This window comes from Nomascus leucogenys, chromosome 5, assembly GCF_006542625.1.
Source record: "Nomascus leucogenys isolate Asia chromosome 5, Asia_NLE_v1, whole genome shotgun sequence".
Taxonomy (NCBI): Eukaryota; Metazoa; Chordata; class Mammalia; order Primates; family Hylobatidae; genus Nomascus; species Nomascus leucogenys.
The window spans coordinates 65,996,213-66,021,012 of record NC_044385.1 but is presented as its reverse complement, the minus strand read 5'-3'; the positions used below and the strand labels follow the sequence as shown (position 1 = coordinate 66,021,012).

The 24,800-nt window shown below is 33.1% G+C and overlaps 1 protein-coding gene across 3 annotated transcripts in view; it reads right to left on the bottom strand.

The window, feature by feature from the left end:
- COG6 (component of oligomeric golgi complex 6) overlaps positions 1-24,800 on the bottom strand; it is a 101,653-nt gene that overhangs the window by 37,973 nt on the left and 38,880 nt on the right. For all 3 annotated transcript variants that reach the window (XM_003270010.2, XM_030813305.1, XM_030813306.1), the window contains exons 11-13: positions 24,260-24,324; positions 19,316-19,407; positions 14,490-14,607 (exon numbers count right to left, since the gene is read on the bottom strand). In XM_003270010.2, coding sequence (XP_003270058.1) covers positions 14,490-14,607; positions 19,316-19,407; positions 24,260-24,324 — 275 coding nt within the window. The remainder of the gene's footprint in view (positions 1-14,489; positions 14,608-19,315; positions 19,408-24,259; positions 24,325-24,800) is intronic.

The following is a 24,800-nucleotide window of genomic DNA, read 5'->3' as shown; positions in this document are numbered from 1 at the left end:
TTTTCCATAGAGGTTGTACTAATTTACATTCCCACCAGCAGTATATAAGCATTCCCTTTCACCATGTCCACACCAATATGTTTTTTTTTGTTTCACTTTTTAGTAATGGCCATTCTTACAGGAGTAAGGTAGTGTCTCACTGTGGTTTTAATTTGCATTTCCTTGATTAGTGATGTTGAGCATTTTTTCATATGTTTGTTAGCCATCTGTATATCTTCTTTTGAGAAATGGCTGTTCATCTCATTTGCCCACTTTTTGATGGGATTATTTGATTTTTTCTTGCTGATTTGTTTGTGGTCCTTGTATTCTGGATATCAGTCCTTTTTCAGATACGTAGTTTGCAAGTATTTTCTCTGTGGGTTGTGTGTTTCCTCTGATGGTTATTTCTTTGGCTATACAGAAGCATTTTAGTTTAATTAGGTCCCATTTATTTATTTTTATTTTTGTTGCACTTGGAAGCAATAAATCTTAAAAAAAAAAAACTTTCAAAAATTAACACAAGAGATTTTTAATTGCCAAACAAAACAGAAGACCAATGATGTAAAACTTACACACTGATGGGAGAAAGCTGAAAGGAAATTTTTTTCTCCCTTGAAATAAGGTCTTTAAGGAGTTTAAATTTAAGGCTAAAGTCACACTTTGCCATAGTTAGAGTTGATGGTAAATCATTGCAAGTGAGTGCTACTTGAACTCAAGTCATTCAGCAAACTGCCATTCTATGAGGTGCTTTTACACACATCCATTAGATCGGCAACAAGGTAAGAACCACACTTCTAAGGCTAAGTGAAAATTATGGCAGTTTTTCAGATAAACAAACTTTGTGACCATAAAATCCTGTAGCAGAATAACAGAAAGAAAATCTAAGGAGGAGAAATAGCTCACTTTTGTCACTTTAATTTTGTAAAATTCATTCCTAATGGTTAAATTTTGTAAGAGACAAGTCTATATTTCTTTTTTTTTTGAGATGGAGTCTCACTCGGTTGCCTAGGCTGGAGTGCAGTGGCATGATCTTGGCTCACTGCAAGCTCCGCCTCCCGGGTTCATGCCATTCTCCTGCCTCGGCCTCCCGAGTAGCTGGGACTACAGGCGCCTGCCACCATGCCCGGCTAATTTTTTTGTATTTTTAGTAGAGACGGGGTTTCACCTTGTTAGCCAGGATGGTCTTGATCTCCTGACCTCGTGATCCACCCGCCTCGGCCTCCCAAAGTGCTGGGATTACAGGCATGAGCCACCGCACCCTGCCAAGTCTATATTTCTTTTGAAGTCCCTCCAATGCATTCTTGCACTTACTTTATACTAACCATAATCTCCCTTAGGGAAGAGACCCTCTTTACTATGTCTTTCATATCTCCATATAAGGCTGTGGGGGCCAAACACTAGAATTAAGTGGGCTTTGTTATTTAGAGAGCCTAAAACAAGTAGTAGCAACCATTAGAAAAAAACAATTTATGAACTTCATGTAAAACAATAATCATAATACAGAAATTCCTATAAGCTTTAAGCTGTGTAGAAAATCCAAGTTTATTCACACTCCACTTCCTTGGAAACCAGTCAGCACCAGTAAGTGAGTGGCAGATGCATACTCAGAGTGATATGACTGGGAGAAAGAGGTGTTAATATTATCACTGCTACTTATGCCAGGACTTGAGCTATTCATAGAAATCTTACATACTGACAGAAAGTTGAAGAAAATGTGAACTTTTGCCTTACAAATAAAGATTTCCCTCTTTCTTATTCTGTATGTTTGACTTTTCCCTCTATTTCTGTCATGATCTTAAACTCTCAAAAATCTTAACTAGAGTTGTAACCTGACATTGGCCACATGACACTTTGCTGAGTATCTACAGCAGGCATGCAAGTACTTGCTCAGGCAGGTAAGCTTTGTTGTAAACATGGCCACATTACTTCCAAATACCTATATCATGGATATGTACCACTAACCTAAGCACGTTCATGTGAATGAATGGATACAAAATAACTGGTTATATTCAAAGCATACTCCCTTAGGGACAATAAGCAAACATCTTTGCTTGTTTTTAAATCCAAAGTACAAGACTACTAAAATGACATGTGAGAATGTCTACTTCAAATAGATTAGATTCCTTATTTCAGGCACATATCTTCTTAACTGCTCTATCTTTCACAATGTTTTAAGCAAAATGGATATCAATAAAAACTGTTGACTATGGTCACTTACATTCAATTTATGTTCCTGCAGCATAGTTACAACATAAAACATATACATATACTACTATATATTTAATCAATTGTTTTGAAATACCAAGGGACTAAACAGTAAGTCATTTCTTAGTAAGCCTCTGGACAATAAACATGTTCCAACAGTACTATGAGGGAATGTTTTGGCATTATAAATGCTATTTAATAGGGAAAATGAACCAAAATAATTCATCTAAAACTGGCTTCTGCGTGGAAGAATGGGATCCATAAGTACAGTATTAAAGATGTTTCCAAAAAAAAGAATTAACATTTTATTAAGCCCCAATATGTTAAATGAAAAATGCAAGATACACATCAGGGCTGGGCATGGTGGCTCATGCCTGTAGTCTCAGCACTTTGGGAGGCCGAGGCGGGCAGATCACCTGAGGTCAGGAGTTCGAGACCAACCTGGCCAATATGGCGAAACCCCGTCTCTACTAAAAATACAAAAATTAGCTGGGCATGGTGGCACATACCTGTAATTGCAGCTACTCGGGAGGCTGAGGCAGGAGAATTGCTTGAACCCAGGAGGTGGAGGTTGTAGTGAGGTGAGATTGCACCACTGCACTCCAGCCTGGGCCACAGAGCGAGACTTCTTGAGGCCTTCTTCAAGTTTACATAAAGCATCCTTTCTTCCTAAATGTTTTGCTACATTGAAATTTTGCTAGCTAATTTTATATGCTTGTGACTCATATGCTTTAAACTTTTCAAACTGGTGATTCTTACATGTTACAGGTGGAGGAGGAAGGCAGACATCTTTAAGAATATCATTGAGTTTACCATTTGTTTTTCAAAAAAAAAAAAGATAAACATGGAAAATTACAGAAACAATTATAGATTAATAGAAGCCCACTCATGGGCTCCAATGTAATCTTAAACACAAGTAAAATTAGATATATTGTTTTATAAGTTAAGATTTTTTAAAACACAGAAATTAGCATTATACGGTAAGGTTAAAATTTTTCTTTTGTCAAAAACAAAAGCTAATGTCAAAAACAAAAACAAAAAAAAGAAAGAACCAGCTAATGTCTTCACTGCCCTATTTAAAAAAGAAAAATCTTCTAAAGAACTTAGAGTTTGTATGAAATACAAAAGGGAGTAGGAACAATAGTTATCACTTTTTGTTTTACAAACATTAAATGGGGGTATTTAAGCATTAATGCTATCCAGTTAATCAGATCAACAACCAAAAAGTATTTGTTGATTTTTCCTTTTCTTCATTTCCCTCATTTAATTTACTGAATTATCTCTATACCATTAAAATATATTCCAAATGCAAATGCTCCAAACCATCCTATGCTACTACTCTATAGCAGGCCACTTTTGCCAGGTTTACTCTAAGAGTCTCCTAAGTGGTCTCCTTTCTTCCAAATTTGCTCCTCCATACCCACTTTCCATTCTCCATACAGCAGTCCCAATGATATTTTTAAAATGCTTTCAAAAATGAAGATGTGAGACCAAATCTTCAATGGCTTACTCTTGCACTCAAAAACAAACTGCCTTTAAGGTATGTGGAAACAGAATCAATGATCAAAATCAACTCTATACTAGAAACACATATGTGGAAAATAAAATTTAAAAAGAAAAATAAATTTCAAAAGCATCAAAAAAACCATTCAATATCTGGGAATAAATCTAACAAAAGATGTGCAAGGCCTGAACACTATAGAAGGTGAGAGAAACTAAAGACCTAAGTAAATGGAGAGATATATGATATTCATATATTGGAAATCTTGGTATCATTAAGATATTAATTTCTCCTCAACTGATCTATAGATTTAATCAAAGCCTCAGAAAGCTTTTTTATTTTAAAAATGCACAAGTTGATTCTAAATAAAATAAAATCAATGGAATAAATAATCTAAAATAAATCAATGGAATACACAATTACCAAACAAATCCACATACATGGTCATGTGATTTATGACCATTTCCACTTCACTGCAGTGGGAATGGATGGCCTTTACAATAAATGGTGCTGGATCAAGTGTATATCCATATGAAAATATGCACAATAGCGAACATATGGAATCAACCTAAGTGCCCATCAACAGATGACTGGATAAAGAAAATGTGGTGTGTGTGTACATATAACACATATATGTTATATTTATGGACACACACATATATGTGTTACATATCATATATACACACACACCACACATATACACACATACATATACACATACATAAACATACACATACACCCACACCATGGAATACTATTCAGTCATGAAAAAGAATGAAATCATTTCTCTTGCAACAACATGAGTGGAACTTGAGGCCATTATCTTAGGTGAAATAAACAAAGTCAAATATTGCATGTTCTTGTAAGTGGGAGCTAAATAATGTGTACACATGGACACAGAGTAGAATAACAGACACTGGAGACTCAGATAGGTTGGAAGGGTGGGAGGGGAATGGGGGATGAGAAATTACCTACTGGGTGCAATATAGAGTACTCAGGTGATGGTTACACTAAAAGCCCAGACTTCACCACTACATAATATATAAATGTAACATGACTGCATTAGTATCTCATAAATTTATAAAAATTAAAAATAAATAAAAGGAAAATGTTAAAAGGAACTATTATGTATGGAACATCCACCAGGAAGTAGGCACAGGCTTAGCAATTAGGCAGACCTGGATATATATTCACCCTTAGTGACTATGTGACCTAGGGCAGGTTAAGCTACGTTGACTGTGCCATAATTCTTTGTTTTACATTTAGTAAAAACTCAATTACATAGTGACAACTTATTGAAAGTCATAATGATTGGAAAAGTTAGAATTTGAGTACAGCTCTATCAGACTCCAAAGCCCAGGATTTCTCCTTGAGCCATATATTGCCTTTCTAATGTGGAGCCCCATCAATTGCTCACCTGAGATAAGTATCCCCAACAAACTCAGACTGAATCTTTAATGTAAGAAAGGCTATACCTGTATCGCAGCACAAAAACCACCTGCAACTACACTACTGGTACTAAGACAATCAATTATTAAATATCAACTTAACTGGAAAAAAACATAAAAGTCTCAGGTAACCTAAGAAATACATATGTAGCTAAGGACAAAGATGACTGAGAAGATTAGCTTCTAAGGCTCTTCTAGTTTTTCAATCTATCAAACATCTGTTGAAGACCTACTATGAGAACATGGTATTAGGTATCTGGTTATATTTTAGCAGACATTATGACATGGATCAAGGCCAAAGGCAAGAAAAATTGAAAGCAAGGAAAATAAAGTAATTTAAAAAACACACACACACAATTAAACTTGACCCCTACCTTCATACCACACTCAAAAATTTGAGATGGATTGAAGGCCTAAATGTGGAAGCTAAAATAATCAAGCTTCTTAGAGAAAAATACAGAAGAATGTCCTCATGACCTTGGGATAGCCAAAGATTTCTTAAACAGGACACAAAAGGAACTAATCATGAAATAACAGCTTGTTGTACAAGACTGAATTAAAAATTGAGAATTTCTGTTGATCTAAGACACAACTAAGAGAGTGAGAAGACAGTTCAAAAAGTGATAGAAAATATCTGTGATGCTTATTATTCCATAAAGGACTTGTATCCAAACACATGTTTGAATACTCGTTTACAAGTCAATAAGAAAAAGGTAACAACCCAGTAAGGACTCTCTGCAACAGTCTTTAAAAGAAAACTTCACAAGAAAGTACATCCAGCAGCCAATAAACACGAAAAATTGTTCAACACCATTCATCTTGAGAAAAATGCAAACTACAAACAAATGAAATACCACCACACACTTTTTACAATGGCTAAAATTAAAAAGACTAACAACATCACATACTGGAGAGAATGTGGAACAACTGAAACTTCCACACTTCTGGTGAAGTGATCTAGGACAATTACTTTGGAAAAATACTTAGCAACATCTAGTAAAGCTAATCAATCTTATAATCCAGATATTCCATTTCTGGGCATACATACGAGAGAAATAAAAACTTATGTCCACCAATACTTAGCAATATCTAGTAAAGCTAATCAATCTTATAATCCAGATATTCCATTTCTGGGCATACATACAAGAGAAATAAAAACTTATGTCCACCAACACATGTATAAGACTATTAATAATAGCTTTATTTACAATATCCAAGAACTAGAAACATCCCAAATGTCCATCAGTAACAGAATGAGTAAATTGTGGTGAATATATATAAAGAAATTACTACACAACAATTTAAAAATGAACTACTGAACATGCAAAATATACGAATCTTACAGATACATTAAGTCAGGGCCAAAAAAGTATACACTGTATGAATCTATTTACACGAAGTTAATAGCAGGGAAAACGAGACAGTAGTCAGACAGCAGTTTACACTGGGGTTAGATATTGACTGGGAAGGGGAAAAGGGATGCCTTCTGAGGTGCTAGAAATGTTTTATATCTTATCTGGGTGATAGTTAATGAGCATATGCAAATACAAACATTAAACTAACTGTATACTTTAGACTTGGGTACTATATCTGAAGTTAAAAATAAAGCTCAGCTGGGTGCAGTGGCTCATGCCTGTAATCCCAGCACTTTGGGAGGCTGAGGCGGGCAGATCACGAGGTCAAGAGATGGAGACCATTCTGGCCAACATGGTGAAACCCCGTCTCTACTAAAAATAAAAAAATTAGCTGGGTGTGGTGATGCATGTCTGTAGTCCCAGCTACTCAGGAGGCTGAGGCAGGATAATCGCTTGAACCCGGGAGGGAGAGTTTGCAGTGAGCAGAGATTGTGCATTGCACTCCAGCCTGGTGACAGAGCGAGACTGTCTCAAAAAAAAAAAAAAAAAAAAAAAAAGTGAGCTCATTTGTTCTTCTTCTTCTTTATATTATTCTACATACTAAACATCAAGTCTTATTATTATGAAATACTTATTTCAAAATTTGAATATTTTCTAAGTCACAAAGTTGAAGTATACAGAAAAATTTCACATTTAATAGCATTTAAAGGCCAGGCATGGTGGCTCGTGCCTGTAATACCAGCACTTTGGGAGGCTGAGGTGGGTGGGTTGCTTGAGGCCAGGAATTCAAGGCCAGTCTGGCCAACATGGTGAAACCCTGTCTCTACTAAAAACACAAAAATTAGTTGGACATGGTGGTGGATGCCTGTAATCCCAGCTACTTGGGAGGCTGAGGCAGGAGAATCGCTTGAACCCAGGAGGAGGAGGTTGCAGTGAGCCGAGATCACACCACTGAACTACAGCCTGGACGACAGAAACAGACTCCGACTCAACCAATTAATCAATCAATAAATTTAAAAAAAAAAGCATTTAAGCTACTGAAAACTTCATATTCCATATATTAGAACCTCTCTTTTTTTAAATATGTAGAGCTATACACGAAAGTCCTCGTTCTTCTTGTGACTATTTACTTTTTATCCCTTCTGTAGTTTAGGTGCTCTGACTTTTACTAGAGAAAAATAAAAAGGTTGCACCATAAAAATTCCAAGAGCTGTTCCTACAACTTCATCCCACTACCAACTTTAGTTTTATTCTTTCAGCTATCTTCCATTTAAGGTCCTATAATTTTCTATTGTGTAGCTTCTTAGAAGGCCCTTCACCCATTTGCTTTCAAAAAATAAAGACTAGCCAACCAAACACAAAGTCTTCATATTTTTGAACTAATTTCCTCATTCTCTCTCTATATCCATTTAAAAATATATATATATATAAAAGAGTATATATATATTATATATATAAAAAAGAAGTGGGTGTGTGTATATATATATATATAAATATATACATTCCTTTTGCTCTAAATGCATACATTCTAGTAATTGACAATATGTGGAATTTAAGTTTTTAAGTCAATAAAATTGTCCAAGATAAATTTAAGACTACAAACTAACATGTTTGAAATAATTTCAAATTACAACTTATTTTACACACTTTTATTTTTTTAAATGTTAAAGCATTTCAGAAAAAAAACAAATCTGGTTTTTTGTTTGTTTTTCCTGGCAGAATCATCTGTAAGGAATAATGTAAAACTCAAACTATTCAACCAGAACAGCACCTCTCAAACTTTAATGAGCACATGAACCTCCTAGGAATCTTATTAAAATGCATAATTCGATTCAGTAGCTCTGGAGCAGGACCTGAGATATTTGTATGTCTAGTAAGTTCCCATATGATGCCCAAGCTGCTAATCCACATACTATGCTATGAGTAGTAAAAAGAGATTCAAAGCAGTAACCACATCCTAGAATTTAAATGACAATTTATTTAAAGAATCATTTGGGGTTTTTTTTTTTTTTTTTCTCCAGAGGACTGGGAAAATCAATCCTGACTACTATTAATTTGATATGGGTTTCATTTAAGACAGGCTATATCCTTGCAATTAGAACTGTACTATTACTATAGTGAGAAATAATTTTAGAAAATGTCAGTCTAGCCTAAATTGATACAACATTGTGTCTTTTGCAGTATAGATACATATTCTCTTTAAACTTCACTAGATTTGCAGTTATGAATATTTCAGGAGAGCTTCATAAGGAAGGGAGTATGCCTACTTGAATACTCAAGTGCTTCAACTGCTTTGTTAGGGAAAAGGTACATCTTTCAATAAAATTATGTCCTCGAATTTTCTTTTTTTCATGCTGGATAAAGAATTAGCTCCCAAGTATGTCTTTTTAAAAGCACAAAAGCAATCATATTTTTAAAAATTCCTCTCTGGCTATACCTTTATTTTAAAAGCTATTATTTCTAACAATTATACTATCCCCTTAAAATTCTATTAACAAAAATTTCCACTTGGGTGGTTTGCTAATGAAGAACATTCTACAATAAATATTATTTTCTTCATAAAGCTAGTGTTTTTAGAGGAAGTGAAATCATTTTCAAGAAGCAGAATAAGTAAAAGATATAACTAATATAAAATTGTGGAACATTAAAATTTGATGAAAGGAAGATATTCTTGCAAAAAACCTGAAATGGTTGTAGATAAAAGCAACATATGAGTTGTAAAGAGAATCATAATACAGTCAAAATCTAATGTAAAACTAACTCTAAATATGGCCCAGTTCATATCTGAGAAAAACATCCAGGGTTCAATTAGTAATAATGACAACAAAAACAACAACAATAATGATCAGAGCCCATTCACTGCTATAAACTCACATAAGCTGCAATATTGATTGGTAATTAATATATTCAGATTACAATTACTTTCTTCCCTCATTTTCATCTTATTCTGTTCAAAGTTTTAATTGGAAGATGTCATCCTTCAGTTGCCTTTTACTATCCATTACAGATGATGCTTAAACAACACATGTTTAAACCACAAAGGTCCATATTTACATAGATTGTCTTCTCCCTCTGCTACTCTCTGAGACAGCAAGACCAATCTCTCTTCTTCCTCCTCCTCAGCCTACTCAATGTGAAGACAATGAGGATAAAGACCTTTATGATGATTCACTTCCATTTAATGAATAGTAGATATATTTTCTCTCCCTTATGATTTTCTTAATAACATTTTCTTTTCACTAGCTTACTTTATTATAAGAATACAGTATATAATACATCCAACAAAAAATGTGTTGACTGCTTATGTTATTAGCAAGGCTTCCATTCAATAGTAAGCTAATTAGCAGTTACATTTTGAGAGTCAAAAGTCACACGCAGATTTTTTCAACTTCACAGGGGTCAGCATCATAACTCCCATGTTGTTCAGGAGTCAACTGTATGTTTTCCTGTTTTGTTGCAACTTTCATTTTAACTTTTACATGACTAATAAAATATATAGAAATTTACTATTGGGAATAAAACAAAATAAATGGATAACCACTTGGGAAAGAATAAGATACTAACTTTTCAGTCTGAACAATAATAAACTTCAGTAGATTAAAAATTTGTTGCAAAAGTGAAACCAGGGCTAGGGCCAGGTGTGGTGGCTCAGACCTGTAATTCCTGCACTTTGGGAGGCTGAGGCAGGAGGATCGCCTGACGCCAGTAGTTTGAGACAAGCCTGGGCAACATAGTGAGACCATGTCTCTACAAAAAAAAAAAAAAAAATTAAACTAGCTGGGCATGGTGGCATGCACCTATAGTCCCAGCTACTTGGAAGGCTGAGGCAGAAGGATGGCTTGGGCCCAGGAGTTCAAGGCTGCAGCGAACTACGATCCTGGGCAACAACAGTAAGATCCTGTCGCTTAAAAAAATAAAGTGAAAACATAGAAACACCTAAGAAAATACATCTAAATAAATGTATTAAACAATCTATCATTTCCCCACTAATAGATGCTAACTTTATTATATATTAAATTCTAAATGTTTTTTCTTGTGGGAATACTTTCAAGCATGGAATGCTCCCAAGGGAAAAAAACTATAAAAAAAGTTCTATTGAACTATAAAAAAATTAAGTTGATGTGTCAGAAAATACTACAGGCAAATTTTAAAGGCAAATGATAACGTGGACAAAATGTCTGTAATACATATGATGGAGTTAATATTTTTAATGCATAAAGAATATCAGAAACGAACAAGACAACCCAATAGGAAAATGGCAAAGGACTTGAACAAGCAATTCACAAACAGCCAAAAACATATCTTAAAATGTTCATTCTCACTAGAATCACAGAAATCCAAATGAGAAAAACAACAAAATGTCACTTTTGCTCATCATGTTGGTAAAGATTTTTTTTTTAATGTCCATTATCCAGTTTTAGCAAGAGTTGGCACTTTTTCAGTAGGAGGTAGTATGGTAGATTTGAGGAAATGGGTGAAAATAAGTAAGGTAAATGTGAGTGGCTGCCAAAGGACAATCAGCATTTGCTGGACCTCCTGGAGGGCTTTCCTGACATTGGAGACAATTTTTTAGTGACTCCTGTCTGTATGATGTAATTTTCTTTAGCAGAGCTCAGGAAAAATTGAAAAATAGAATTAATTCAAGGTGGTTTTGCAAAGTGAATGTGGTAAAATGGCAAGGGTGCAAGAGATTTAAAGCTAATGGCAACATAGTGATGGAATATAGGCCAGCAGAAAATGAACTGAACCATTCATGTTACCAGTATTTATTGAGCACCTCATGAGCTGGTATATAAGAAAATTAATTACATTTGTACATTGATCTTTTCACCAATGACTTCACTAGAATTCATTTTCTGGTTGTACAGCTTTTTAGTTGATTCTCCTAGGTCTTCAAAATAGACTATCATAACATCCATAAATAATCTAATGTCTCCTCCTTTAAAATATTTACAATTCATTTCTTTATCTGGTCTTTCTACCGTGGTTATTATTTAAAAGTGTTGGCAAGCATTCTTGTTCTTCACTTAAATAGAAGAACCACTAGTATGTCAATATTAATTATGATGTTGGCTGTTTGTTTTCTCTCTCTTTATATGCTTAAGGAAGTATTCATCAATGACTTATTTATTAAGATTTTCCCCAACATGATCAAATAGAATATAAAATTTATTTTATATACTCATTTAGTATATTTCCTAACACTGAAACATTCTTATATTCATGTAATAAACCATTCTTGGTTTTAATATATAAATGCTGAATTTTGAAGTTTTAAAACTTAAAAAGTGACTAATCTATGGTTTTCACTACTGACTATCTTTAAAAGGTTTTATGTCGGTGTTATACTACCTAAAACAAACTGGGAAGCTTTCCATGAAGTTCTCCATATAATCTGAACTAGGCCTGGCAACACGTTCTTTAATAACTTTTCTTCCTTCCTTAGGTATATTCACACTTTCCACTTCCTTTTGACTCACATTTTACCAATTTATGTCACCTTAAAAAGCATTCATCTTATTCTGATTTTCAGATGATTAGCACAAAACTGCACATGGTACTCTCTAAGTTTTAATTCTCATTTGTGGATTGTCTCTAATTTCTAAAAACTTAATTTTCTTTTTTTCTTGATTAGACTTGTTAGAAGTTTGTCAATTTTGTTTATCTTTTCAACAAATACTCAATTCTGCTTTTGTTTTCTAATTGGTCACGGAAATTTAATTCCATCCTTCCCATATATCTTTATTTTATTGCTCTGTTTCAAATTTCTTAATACAAATGCCTAATGCATCTATTTTCAGTCTTGACGCCCTTGACGCCCATATGTTTTCTAATTGGTAAAGCTTTGGGTAATATGCTTACCCATGAACTTTTCTACGTACTACAATCTGGCTCCTATCTCCACCACAGGACTAAAATTGCCCATTTAGGTCACCTATCACATATATATTGCCAAAGATAACAAGCCTCCTACTAGAACTCTTTAAAAGCATCTGTCATGATTAACCATGCCCTCCTTCTAGAAACTGTCTTCTCTTGGCTTTTCCGATAAAATCTTATCCTAATTTTTGTCCTGCCTCTCTGGCCATCCTCTCTCAGCATCATACTGTTGACTCTTTTTCCTTCTCTTAAACGTCAGAGTTTCCCAAGACTGTCCTGGTAACTCTACTCTTATAAAAAAAATTATTCCCAGTGACTTCATCCAAACCCATGAATTCAACTATCTCTTATATGTAAAACTCTCTAAATCCAAATGTATCACTCCCTTTTAGATTAGACCAATTCCAGAGGGATCTCTCATAGGCACCTCAAACTCAACTTATCTAATTTAGACAATACCATCTTTATCTCCCAAATTGTACCCTCTTTCTGCATTCTAGATATTTGTGATTAGCCTAGGAATTATTCTAGATGACTCCCTCTCACTAACCCACATTCAGTCATCAAGTTTTGAAGATTTTACCTTTACCCTTCATGAATCTGTCCCCTCTCGCCTATTCCCAGAGTCCTTCCCTTAGATCATGTATGAATAAAAACAGTTTCAATACTCCTTTAATTTTCCTATTTCCACCCTAGCCTCCCCATTTATATATATAAAACACATCACTTTACAAGTGATATTTTTTAATAAATGAAAAATTTGTTTATAGGTAACTCATACTCATGTTCTAGCATATTCTATTTGTTTCTTCTATTTAAGATGACCTCTATGCACTCCTTTCTTCACCTATCTAAAGCCTACCTGTCCTTCAAAGTTCAACTCTATTACATCTCTCTATGGAAAGCTTCCTCTCTGTAAAGGAGTACAGATAGTTTGCTAAATATACTCCTCCTTTGGTGCTAGCATATAACCTAGGCACATGTCTTTCATAAATCACAGGATTCTATAATAACCAGACTTATTTGGTCATTTTCCACTAAAGGAGAAGCAACCTTAATGAGGCCAACAGATGTTGAGTGTTCATCCTTGTACTCTCAACAGCTAGCACATATTTGTTCATGTTTAATGTTTGTGTATCATGTATAAATTATTTTAGAAGAGTTCTGTCTAAATAAGAACTCATAAAAACAAATATAACCAGAAATGATTGTTAGTAAACTGTTGATGCAAACAGAAATAACATAAGGCAAGAAAAATTAAGGTAGATATTCCAGCTCCACAAATTCATGTTGCTTTTCCAAATGAATCTGAGTCATGCATGTGGGTCAGGAAGGAGACTCCTATTAAGGCTCAGGAAAGTGAAGACTGAACTTAGGAAAGTGAAGATTGACCAGGTATTCTGGACTAAATTGCTACTGACTATTTTATACCATATTACAAAACCTGGGCCTAATATAGCTAGCCTATTAGATAGAGTAGTACAATTAAAAAGCCAGTATGGTGATTGTGACACATCCTTGAAAAACTCATGTTCTCAATAATGAAACAAAAATAAAGAAGGATTTGATCATTGTAAATCTATTCCTTAAGGTCCTGCCAAAATACCCTGCTCAATTTAAGATATTAAGATCTTACAGGACTCTTTGAGGTTTTTGTTGTTTGTTTTTTTGTGGGATGTTTTTCCTTGCTTGTTTTCATAGATAATTATATAACTCAGAGGAGCATACATTTGGACAAAACTGCAACATCAGGGGTAAAAATATAAGCTGTTTGGAAAAAATATTTTGTAAGAGTTCTGGTTTTCCAATCTGTATGTCATCTTAGCCCCTAGCTAAATACAGCGTTTGCTTTAATTATACAACTTCTGTGATAGAAAATGGTAGTAAAATTGGAGCCTGAGACCCTATCTCCAATTATAACTCAATGTTATACTGTTTCAGGAACAAAGACTATAAACTTAGGTCCAGTGAGCCATCTCAAAATGAAAGTTGTTGGTGACAGGAAGAACTCAAAAGAACACAGAATGTAATGGGAAAAGTTATCAATCAATTCAAAAATCATTAAAACATCTTTAATGTGAAACATTCACATAATTTAATAATTACATTTTTCAAACATACCTTGTCCATTAATTTACTTGCATGAAGACTCAAGCTATTGAAGAATATTTTTTTGCTTAGCAAATGCATTTCTTCAATGGTAGTCAATAATGTAGTTGCACTATTTCCAACAATACCACTAAAAGCAAAGAATATTTCAGGTTGCAAAACAGAAACTGAAACAAAACAGTTCCTTAACTGAGTAGAATGCTTTAAAAAGATCTAGATTTAAATAAAAGTTTTTAGGTAAAATATAACCTGTGAATTAAAAATACTCTAGTTTTATATTTTAAAAATCAGGATTTTTGTTTTTCTTTTGAGTTAGGTGATGAAAAAATAAAAACAAACTACTATGTTTTCAATATTTCACAATCCCTTTTAGCAAAACTGTGGGTCAGAACAGATATTTGTAATATATAAAACCCTACCTCTATTTTTCCTCTATTAGAGTAAATATATTTCTCAATTATCTAAGAGAGTTAATTTTAATTTTAAGAAGAGTACTGAATCAACAGCTCTATTGATAAAATATTTAAATTGTATAAATACTGAGTTATTCTTTTAATTAAAACTGTTATACTATATCAATAACACAGCTATAAATTAGAGTTTCTCAATTTTTATACAGCTGCCTACAGAGCAGTATATTTAGACTAATTGAAAAGTCTGATAATATTTTGAAATAACTAATTACATTAGTACATTCCATAATCCTCAATTTGCTATTGTATAAGGCTATTTCTTAGACCCATTCAAGGAGGTTTCTCATTTTTGCCAAGATCTAAGACAAGTATGTATATAAAACAATTCCCATTTTTTTTCTCCTAATTCACACACTGAAAGTGATTTTAACAACCTTCTAGGGGAAAAGTTTCTTGTGGTTATGAAAATATGCTGTAATCCAGTAGGGAATTATAATTTCTAAAGGCATAACAGCATCTTCCATGCCTAAAAAATTTTAGATTGTTAAAGATGAATATAATGGCATTAAATACTACTAAACAGTAAGCTAAAACACAGCAAATTTACTGATAAACCATATACCACATACGATATATTATAAAAGCAAATACTAATATTTGCAAATGTAATATTTCAGTACAATTCTGAAACCAAAATAAATTAGGTAAATTTTTACACAGTTCATGAAAACAATGCAAATTATTAGTAAAGTGCATATATATATAGCAAATAGCAAAATATCAGCAAATTACTAAACCAGTAGCCATAATACTTATATCTTAAAGAAACAATAAGTATTTCAGTTAAAAATATTGTAAGCCAAATACTAAAATAAACTGGATGGAATTCCCACACATGCCTGCACATGCAATAAAAACAAGTATTTCTCTGAATAAAAGTGTACATCAAGCAACAGAGGAAGCAAATTAAATGAAAACAAATAGAAACAATTTAATGAAAAATTTGGAGAGAACTCAGCATATATTTACATTCTTTTTTTTTTAATTTGGAGTTATCAGCTGTACTTTGCAGTTATTCAGATCTAGAATTTACTAACGTTTATTGAACACTCATTATGTTCCAGTAACCGGTACAGGTAACTGTAGATGTTTCTTCTGACATTTCATTCCATATTTCTATCCAACATGCTTATACTATTACTTGATTTTTCAGTTTTAGGTATTATCTACAAATTTCCTGATGTAGAAGATGAGAGTTAAACTGTCTTATACAATTCTCCTCCTCCACCACAACACACCCAAACTTCACCTTCCCCAGGCTTCCTAATATAGCCATGGGCACAGAGTTCTGGTAAATAACTATTCAATGTTTACATCATTACACTCATGTAAATACTATTCAGAGCTGACCAAAGAATCAGGAATACCCAAAACAAGCCAATGAACAGGCTAGTGAAGAAGATAAATCCCAGTGTGACAGCCAAGCAGCTTGCAGTAGGCCTAAGGGGCAACACATCTAGACTGGAGGGGAATGAGGGCTCCAAGAAGGGTATCAGACAGGGGCAGGAGAGAGGCGGATTACTTGTTGGACTATATGGTGAGACAATGCAATGTTGAGTTCTCTTAAATAGCTTGGATCCAAAATAGCGATAAGGGCATAGGAAAGTAAACAAGTACAAAAGCCAAGTGCTTATTAATTCCAGGGAGAAAAGTTTTACAGGAAAGGATATATAATCCAAGCATGATCGAGTCCCTGTTTCCTGGATTCTATATCTTCCTTTTGTTGGGAGTTTTAATGTATGAGAGGTAAAGTTTTTGAGATCTTGCATGCTTCCTGTTTCTTCCCCAACTTCACTGCTATTCCTTCCCAGTTTTCTTTGTGATTTCTCCTCTTCTTGACTTCAAAATATTGGAGCTTCCCAGGACTAAGTCCTTAGCAACCATTCTTTATCTATACTCGTTTCTTAAGTGATCTTACCTACTTCCATGGAATCGCATGTCATTTATTTTCTGAAAACTAAGACATTTTTAGCTTCAGCCCTGATTTCTCTCTGTATTATTTGCTCACTCAAAATCTCCTGTATGTTCACAGATACATCAAATCTGACAAGGCCGAAACTGAACGGAACTCTTCATTACCCACCACTCCCATCAATCAGCTCCTTTCCAGCATTCCCCATCTCAGCAAACAATACCATTCACCCAGCTGTTCAAACCAAAAGCCAAGAATTCATCCTTGACCCCTCACACTTCACTCTATCTAGTACGTATACCTGTCCTATTGGCTGTGACATAAATTATCTCCAAAATCAACTACTGTTTACCATTTCTAAGACCATCACCCTAGTCTAAACTCATCATCATCTCTTCTCAGGACCACAAACTGCTTTCTAAATATCTTCCTTATTTTCCCTTTTGTCTCACTACACTACATGATTCACACAGTATCCAGAGTAACCTTATAACACAAATCTGCTCAGGTCACTCAAAACCCTCACATTTTCCCCAATCTTATCCACTCAGTATAAAATCGAAATATCCACTATTGCCTTCAAAATCCTGTGTGAGCTGGCCTCTCTCTACCTTTCTGATTTCATCTCCCCCTACTCCTTCCAATTCACTACACTCCAATTCCTGGTCTTCTTTCTAGTCCTCCAAAATGCAAGCTTTTCCTAGCTTCAGTACCAGAGTGTATTTTTGTCCTGGACACTCTTCTCCATGATCTTTTCATGCCCAACTCCTTCATATTATTCACATCTGTATTCAAATATCACCTCTATCGAATGGCCTCAAAAATAGTCACACACACATATATCTACTCATATATGATCACTACCTATACTTTCTACTTCCTTTTTCCTGCTTTATATTCAGTACCCTTATCACTATCTAAAATTATTATTTTATACTTGCTTGTCTCCCCTACTAGAATGTAAGTTTAAGCTCTGTTTTGTTAATTACTGTTTCCTTACCACCTAGAAGAAAGACAAGTATACAGTCAACTTTTTAATTGACTAAATGAGGAAATGTGTGAACAAGTAGAAAAAGTACATGCAAAAAATCAATAAAAAAAGATTTTGTCATCTTCAATATCATTTTCAAAGATAGAAAAATTGTAATTCTCAGAGCCTAAAAAAACCTATTATCATCTTCAGAATCTGAATTATTTTATTTCTAGCATTTTCTACATTAGAAACTAAGAAATCAATATCTTTAAATAATAAATTTCATGTAGTCCCATCATGGACATTATTAAACAAACATTTTAAAAACTATTTTACCGGCATCTTTTTATAACACAGCATTTGCTATGTCTAGCTTTCAGGTGCCCTTGTGTTTTCTAAGTATTTATCATTCTCTTATTATAGGATGCTACAATATTACAACTGAAACTAATTCATTGCTTTTGAATTATGGGAATGATGACAATAAGTTTTTATCTAAAATATTAAGGAACTAATCCAAATCCTATCTCTGATCAGTTTTGTAGACTACGACTTGTTAGTTTTGTTTGAAAATCTACTAGTAAGATGTGAAATCCATTTCTTAGCTGTTAAGTTCTGGGTAGCTACTCTCTGTCACTAAGGGGTAGGTGATAACCTTACCACAGTTTTTTGGTACTCTGTAAACTAGGGCTCCCTGAACCTTTCCTGGTAATGTTAGTTATATTCTTCTTAGATTTTTAACAGTTGGCCTACTATTCCTGATACTGGCATACTGTATAACAAATAACTTTTAAATAATTATTTAATGGAAAACTATAAAAACTATCAAAAATATGGCTTGGAAAGACATTGTTTTAACATAACTACACATATAACAGTCTTACAGTGACAGTTATAATAAAACTCAAGGGTATACCACCAAAACACATAAGTAAAGCAAAAATGAGTGCATATTTTGGAGTCAAAGATCACATTTTATATAAGACAAGAGGTTCCTTATCAGATAAAGTTGCTGTTACATAGAGAAGATAAAACTATGGTTCTATATTATCACTTATAGTAAACTAAATGCTAAAGAATTTAGGTTATTTACATCCAGAATAGAACATTTCATTCACTATGCTCTATTGTGAGTATATGGTATAGTTGCTTTAGTTGCCTTGGATGTCTTTTACTAATGCAGGAAGACTCAATAAAGACTTACATTATAGACTTATATTGTTATATAAGGGGTGTGTGTGTGTGTGTGTGTGTGTAGTTAAGCTTGAAGAAAAAGGAAGAAAGGAAATAATAGACCTTAAGGCATAGCATGTATAATATGCATATAATGATTTACATGGTGTAGAAGTCCTACTAGTTATGCTTAGTCTATACTTGGTGTATAATTACCATACACAATATAAAAAGAACCTTATACTGTGCTCTAACTGAAAGAAATATCACACTGGATTTAGCAAGCACATTTTGCCATTCTACTTACCTGATTGTATGGTGATAAAATTTGAGGAGATTAGAAATTTTATATAATAAAACTGCCCCAGGTTCAGCAACTATTACTTGCTCAATTCGAACCTATTAAAATATGTGAGAGGAAAGTAAACATTTCTTAAAGTAAAACTTTTTTTCATTAATAACCTATGGTATGAATAGCATAACAAAGATAAAATTTTATTATCGCAGAGATCACAAAATGTCTCCTAAATAATTTCTGAATAGTAAGTGATAGAAGATGGTAAAGTAACAAACATTTTAACAGAGATATACTCTACAAAAAAACTGACCCATTATTTGCAGAATTTGGTTCAAGGCTGCTGTTACCAGAAATATCAATACATTGAGATCATTTGAGATTTATCACCAGTATATAATGGAGTTTGGTTCAATACGAAATTGCAAAGGCAACTGCTACATCCCTAAAACAGATTATCAATGAAAACATACTGCTTTATTGCCAAATATTCAAGAAAAAAATAAAATAAATTCCAGTCTATAAATTATTATATCAAGTTTGTCTATTAATCAAAGAATAGGAAACTAGGCAAATCTTGAATTAGCACCAACGTATTTGCCAAATTATATGACTACCAGGGAAAAATCAGATCTAGTTCAAGATTAACTTGATCTGCCTCAAGATTTAGCAAATATGAATCTTTTCTAATTAAATTCCATCCCTCACTGATCCTTCTTTTATATTCTCATTAATGAATACAATCTAAACTACACTGATAAATGCTTACTTAAATACTGTATCTGTCCTTAAGCTACTGCTTACATTCTATCTTCTTGCTTTCCTAACTAGTCTCTAAATACAAATACAGTATAGACATTACGTCTTCTGCCTATTTTACATGTCTGTAGCATCTGGTAGAACAGTATACGCACAACAGATGTTTAATAAATGCTTTTAAAAATTGAACTTTCTCTGTATTTAGATTTTGGCATATGTCATAAAACAAATGTGATTTGCTAAAATGAGATTTTATATCTGCATACAAAAACCTCTTAGATTACAGAAATCAATTTACCTTTACATAAATATGTTTATGAAATTGATTGATCTGTTGGTATAGGTGATAGACTATCTAATTACCACAATACCATGGATCATGAATGGCATTTGAACTTAAAAAATATTTTTCCATAATTTATTTTTAAATCAAGGCCTTAACAGTGACTTAAATTATATGTTACATCAATAAAAGTGATATTTTCTTAATTTTAATATAATTATTACAGCAAAATATAAAAAATGTTAATTGTAGGCAAACAGCTCTTTACTAGCAGATTTTAAACACCATCTCAGCTATCTGGCCACCCGCCTTCCAGAATTTTGAGGCATCAAGAAAATATTCTTAGTTCTGACTCCCTTAAGAAAGAGAGAAAAGAGGGGAGAGAGAGAAAGAAAGAAAGGAAAAGCAAAGAGGGAAGGGAGGGAGGAAGGAAGAAAAAACAAAAACAATTTCCAACTCTCTCCATGAATATAAAGGTTTTGAGGGAAAGTGGCAATAAAGAATACAACAGCTACAATACAAAATACAACAGAGAAAGGCTGGAAAATCAGGAGACTGGCAAATAATACACCAAGAATGCTTTGTTTGCCACACAGAAATAAACACTCTGTCTTATGAGAGCTATATAAGAGGGTAACCATTTTCAGCAAAACCCAACAGTCACAGGAGAAACAACAAAAGACAAGAGAAACAAAAAGTAAAAAGTAAAAAAAGGTCAAAGAGACTTAAAGAATTGGTGGTAGCAGCAACTGGCTGGAAATTATCCCTGTGATGACAGTGGAGGGAAAAATCATTAGCAGAGCTGGAAAGCAGCAACGGGAATAATGGCTCAGATATAAAGTATGTTGGAACAGACCCTGGCACATCATAAGCACTCAATAAATCCTAACTGCATTACGAGAAGCAGCATCGACCATAAAGGCTGATATTAAAAGTAGCAAAATGAGCTTCAGGCACCCTGACAGCAGAGAAGGTAGGGAAGAGCTAAAAGACAGAACAGTGGCTCTCCTCTCCAAGGCCAGAGAGAGAGCTAGAGCACAAGTGAGAGCAAGAGAAAGAGAGTGGGTTTGTGTTCATAAAGAGGACATGGATAGAAGGGAGGACTAAAAAAGATGATGACGAACCTACTTTACCTTAGTATCACAGACAGCTGCTCAGGGTAGACATCTGTTCCTATGTATACCTCAATCTGAGGGCCCAATGACTATATTGTATACAATATTCAGCTTTATTTTCCATGTCATTGATCTTTTACACATACCTGCTTTCATAGAACCCACCATAATCTAAGGTCTGTAGCGTACACTACACTAAAGTTTTTATTAAAAGAGAAAATTCAAATGATAGCTGGTAATCTCTCAGCAATCTAAAACATTCACAGAAAAGAAGGATTTTATACCCATGGGCTTGAAAAAAAATTAATATATTAGTTCTGATCTTTCTAGCTACAGTTTTGGAATAAAGATATGTACAAAGTAACAGGGTTGATGCTGATGAGCCACGGCACCCCCTACACAACATACGCAATCTTAAACTTAGAGCACCGATTCTTTAAACTGGCAATAGGTTTACAGATCTTATCTTAATGCACACAGTTACAAATATTTAATCTACTACCTATAATGTTTCACTTTACTAAGACAAAGAAAATATTAAACAAGGTAGAATAAATCAAATATATAGTTTCTCAAGGATTATCTCCCATTACCACTATAACCTTTTCTTTATGTTTCTAAAAATCAAAATCTCTTATTCTAAAAAAAATTCATTTCTACAAAGAAGAATGATGGACAGAAAAGTAGCCATAACATCCAATATTATATGTCATTAGAAAAAGTTTAGTTGCTTATCAATTAGGAAGAAGAAATTTTGTATGAGTGGGATTACAAAAGCAGATTGATCACTAGAAAAATTTAGAATTATAATTGCAAAGGAAAATATTAAAGTCGAAATTTTTTTCCTCAACTAACAACTATCTCACTATCTCATACAGATAGTGAGATAACAACTATTTCACTATCTCATACAGAAGAAAAATTCTTAAAATAGTGTAACACTATCAGTATATAAGGAAGGGAAGGTATGAGAGTTGCTGGATTATATATCACTATCAAGCTAATTTGATATGTACCTATTGTGAACACCTGCTAAATATTCTCCGGATGCAATACATATTATCATCATATGGAAAGATTTGAAGTTTCTGCCATTTCAGAAAAGGAATTTTTCTTCATTTTACAACAAAAAGATACTTGTCTGCTTACTAGTGTCTTCTTTACTTTTGGCATCTTACATTTAAATTTGCCAGCAGATCACAATAATGTCCTACAATTGTCATAAAGATCTTTCTGGGTATGTACATTAAAGGAAGATGAAGTGAGAATTTCTAAGTACATTTTAAAACAAAGGCAGACTTCAGTATATAATGTATTTATACAAGTGGCTGGTATTAGTTTAAACATTTTTAATATAATAATTCTTACTCAAACCAGGACAGGAAACTGAAAAGTCCACTATAACCCTTAGATTCTAAAATTATAATATTTACAAAATTACTTTTTAAAAAGAAAAGGAAAAGCATATACCTACTATGCACCCATGAAAATTATAAATTAAAAACTTTTTTAAAAAAGAAAGAAAAGTTGTAAAAAGAAACAATTACATAAGCAAGGAAGGGGGGAAGGTAAGGCAGATAAAGTAAAATTTACTTATCAAAGTGACCAGGAGTTTAATTTAACTATATGAAGTTATAAAAAGGTATAAAAGCATAGCAAAATAAATTTCATTTTATTCCTCCTCTTCTTCTATCTTTCCAGTAACTGCCAGTATACAAAATAAACAACATTTATATAAGTTATATATGTCTACATCAAACTATGACAAGTAAATATTTCATTTGGGAGAAATAAGTAAAATAATGTCAAGATACTCTGCCATTTATTTACTGAATATACAGTTAGGTCCTATGAGATCAAGTTAGAGTAACAGTTAAATTTGTCAATATAATCAGTTGTCACAAAGTGTGTCATCTGAGATTTCCTTGCCTGAAACATACACACACACACAAAAAAAAAACCTTAGAAATAAAATAAAATTAATTTTAAAGTTCATTTCTTGAAAAATTAATTATTAAACTTCTGGATTTCAATTTCTATGTACGAAATTGAAGTCAATCAAGGAAGTTGGTTTACAAGGAAAAGTAAACCAACAATTGCCAAGTATTCTCTAAATATTAATAAAGGAAAATAAAGGTATTTACCATCTGCTAAATACTTAGTGTCATAAACTATGTACTTCATCTACACAGTCATCCTCACAACAACCCTGGATGATAGGTGTTTTAATATACAGGTTCCACGGGAGCATAATTCAGGTGCAGAAGAGTTAAGCGGATGGAATAAGTAAACACAATTAAGTGGCAATATGGGAATTCTGACTCAAATTTGATTCCAAATTCTGTTCCTTGTACTATAAACAGTATTGATGATAATACCAATACATATTATTTTATCCTTGGATTAATCATTACTTATTGCTATGACAAGCAAAAACTCTTCTATGCTTGAAGCAATCAAGTAAACAAAATATTCTTAGTAAATCTCTCTGTTAAGAGTTTATAGATTCGCTGTTTAAATTTAATAGATTTTTTTCTCAATTGAATAAGAAAAATTACTACAGGAAATATAATCTGTAAAAAATAGGTCAATATATGCAAACTACAAATATTTCCAATTTTCTTTCTCAGGAAACTGGCAATTATTATTTTAAAATGTTTCTTACTAGTCTACATTAGTGTGCTAATTTGAAAAAAATATAGATTGTATTTGAGCTGGTATCAGTTTCTTAAGTTCCTACAAATAAGGTAATAATTTAACCAGGTACCATATAGCATATGTAAAAACAAAATATTTTACCTTTAGAGGCCTGCACACACCTTCAGTGATATGCCCAACAACTTCTTGAATATTTTCTTCAACACCTAAAATTAATTACTACATAATTAATATTTGTTTCCATATTATATCTTGCTTCATATAAGTTCAAAAAACTAACAAATAATATATAATACATATAATTAATGGCACTAATGACTTTTAAAATAACCATAACAATATTTTAGTAAGTTTGATATCTCTTGGGACATTACTGTGTTAACATATTATTAATTGTGATAATACCTAATGTGTGTCTAGAAAGCCTTGTTAATTCATTTGTCTTTGAGTTAATAAAATGAATATTTCTTTGTGAAAAAGATTAAAGTTATAAGACGGAAGAAAAAAAGAGTGTGAAATGTATTACTTGAATGAAGTGATGCCAAGATGTATTAGCATTTGTTTTACAAACATCTTGTTCCAGGCAGTGCTGCTTAGCACATACACTGAGGGTATAAAGATGAAAAATATACCTTGAAATCTTATAGAAAAACTGGTATTTTTGAAACACCAACTATTTATC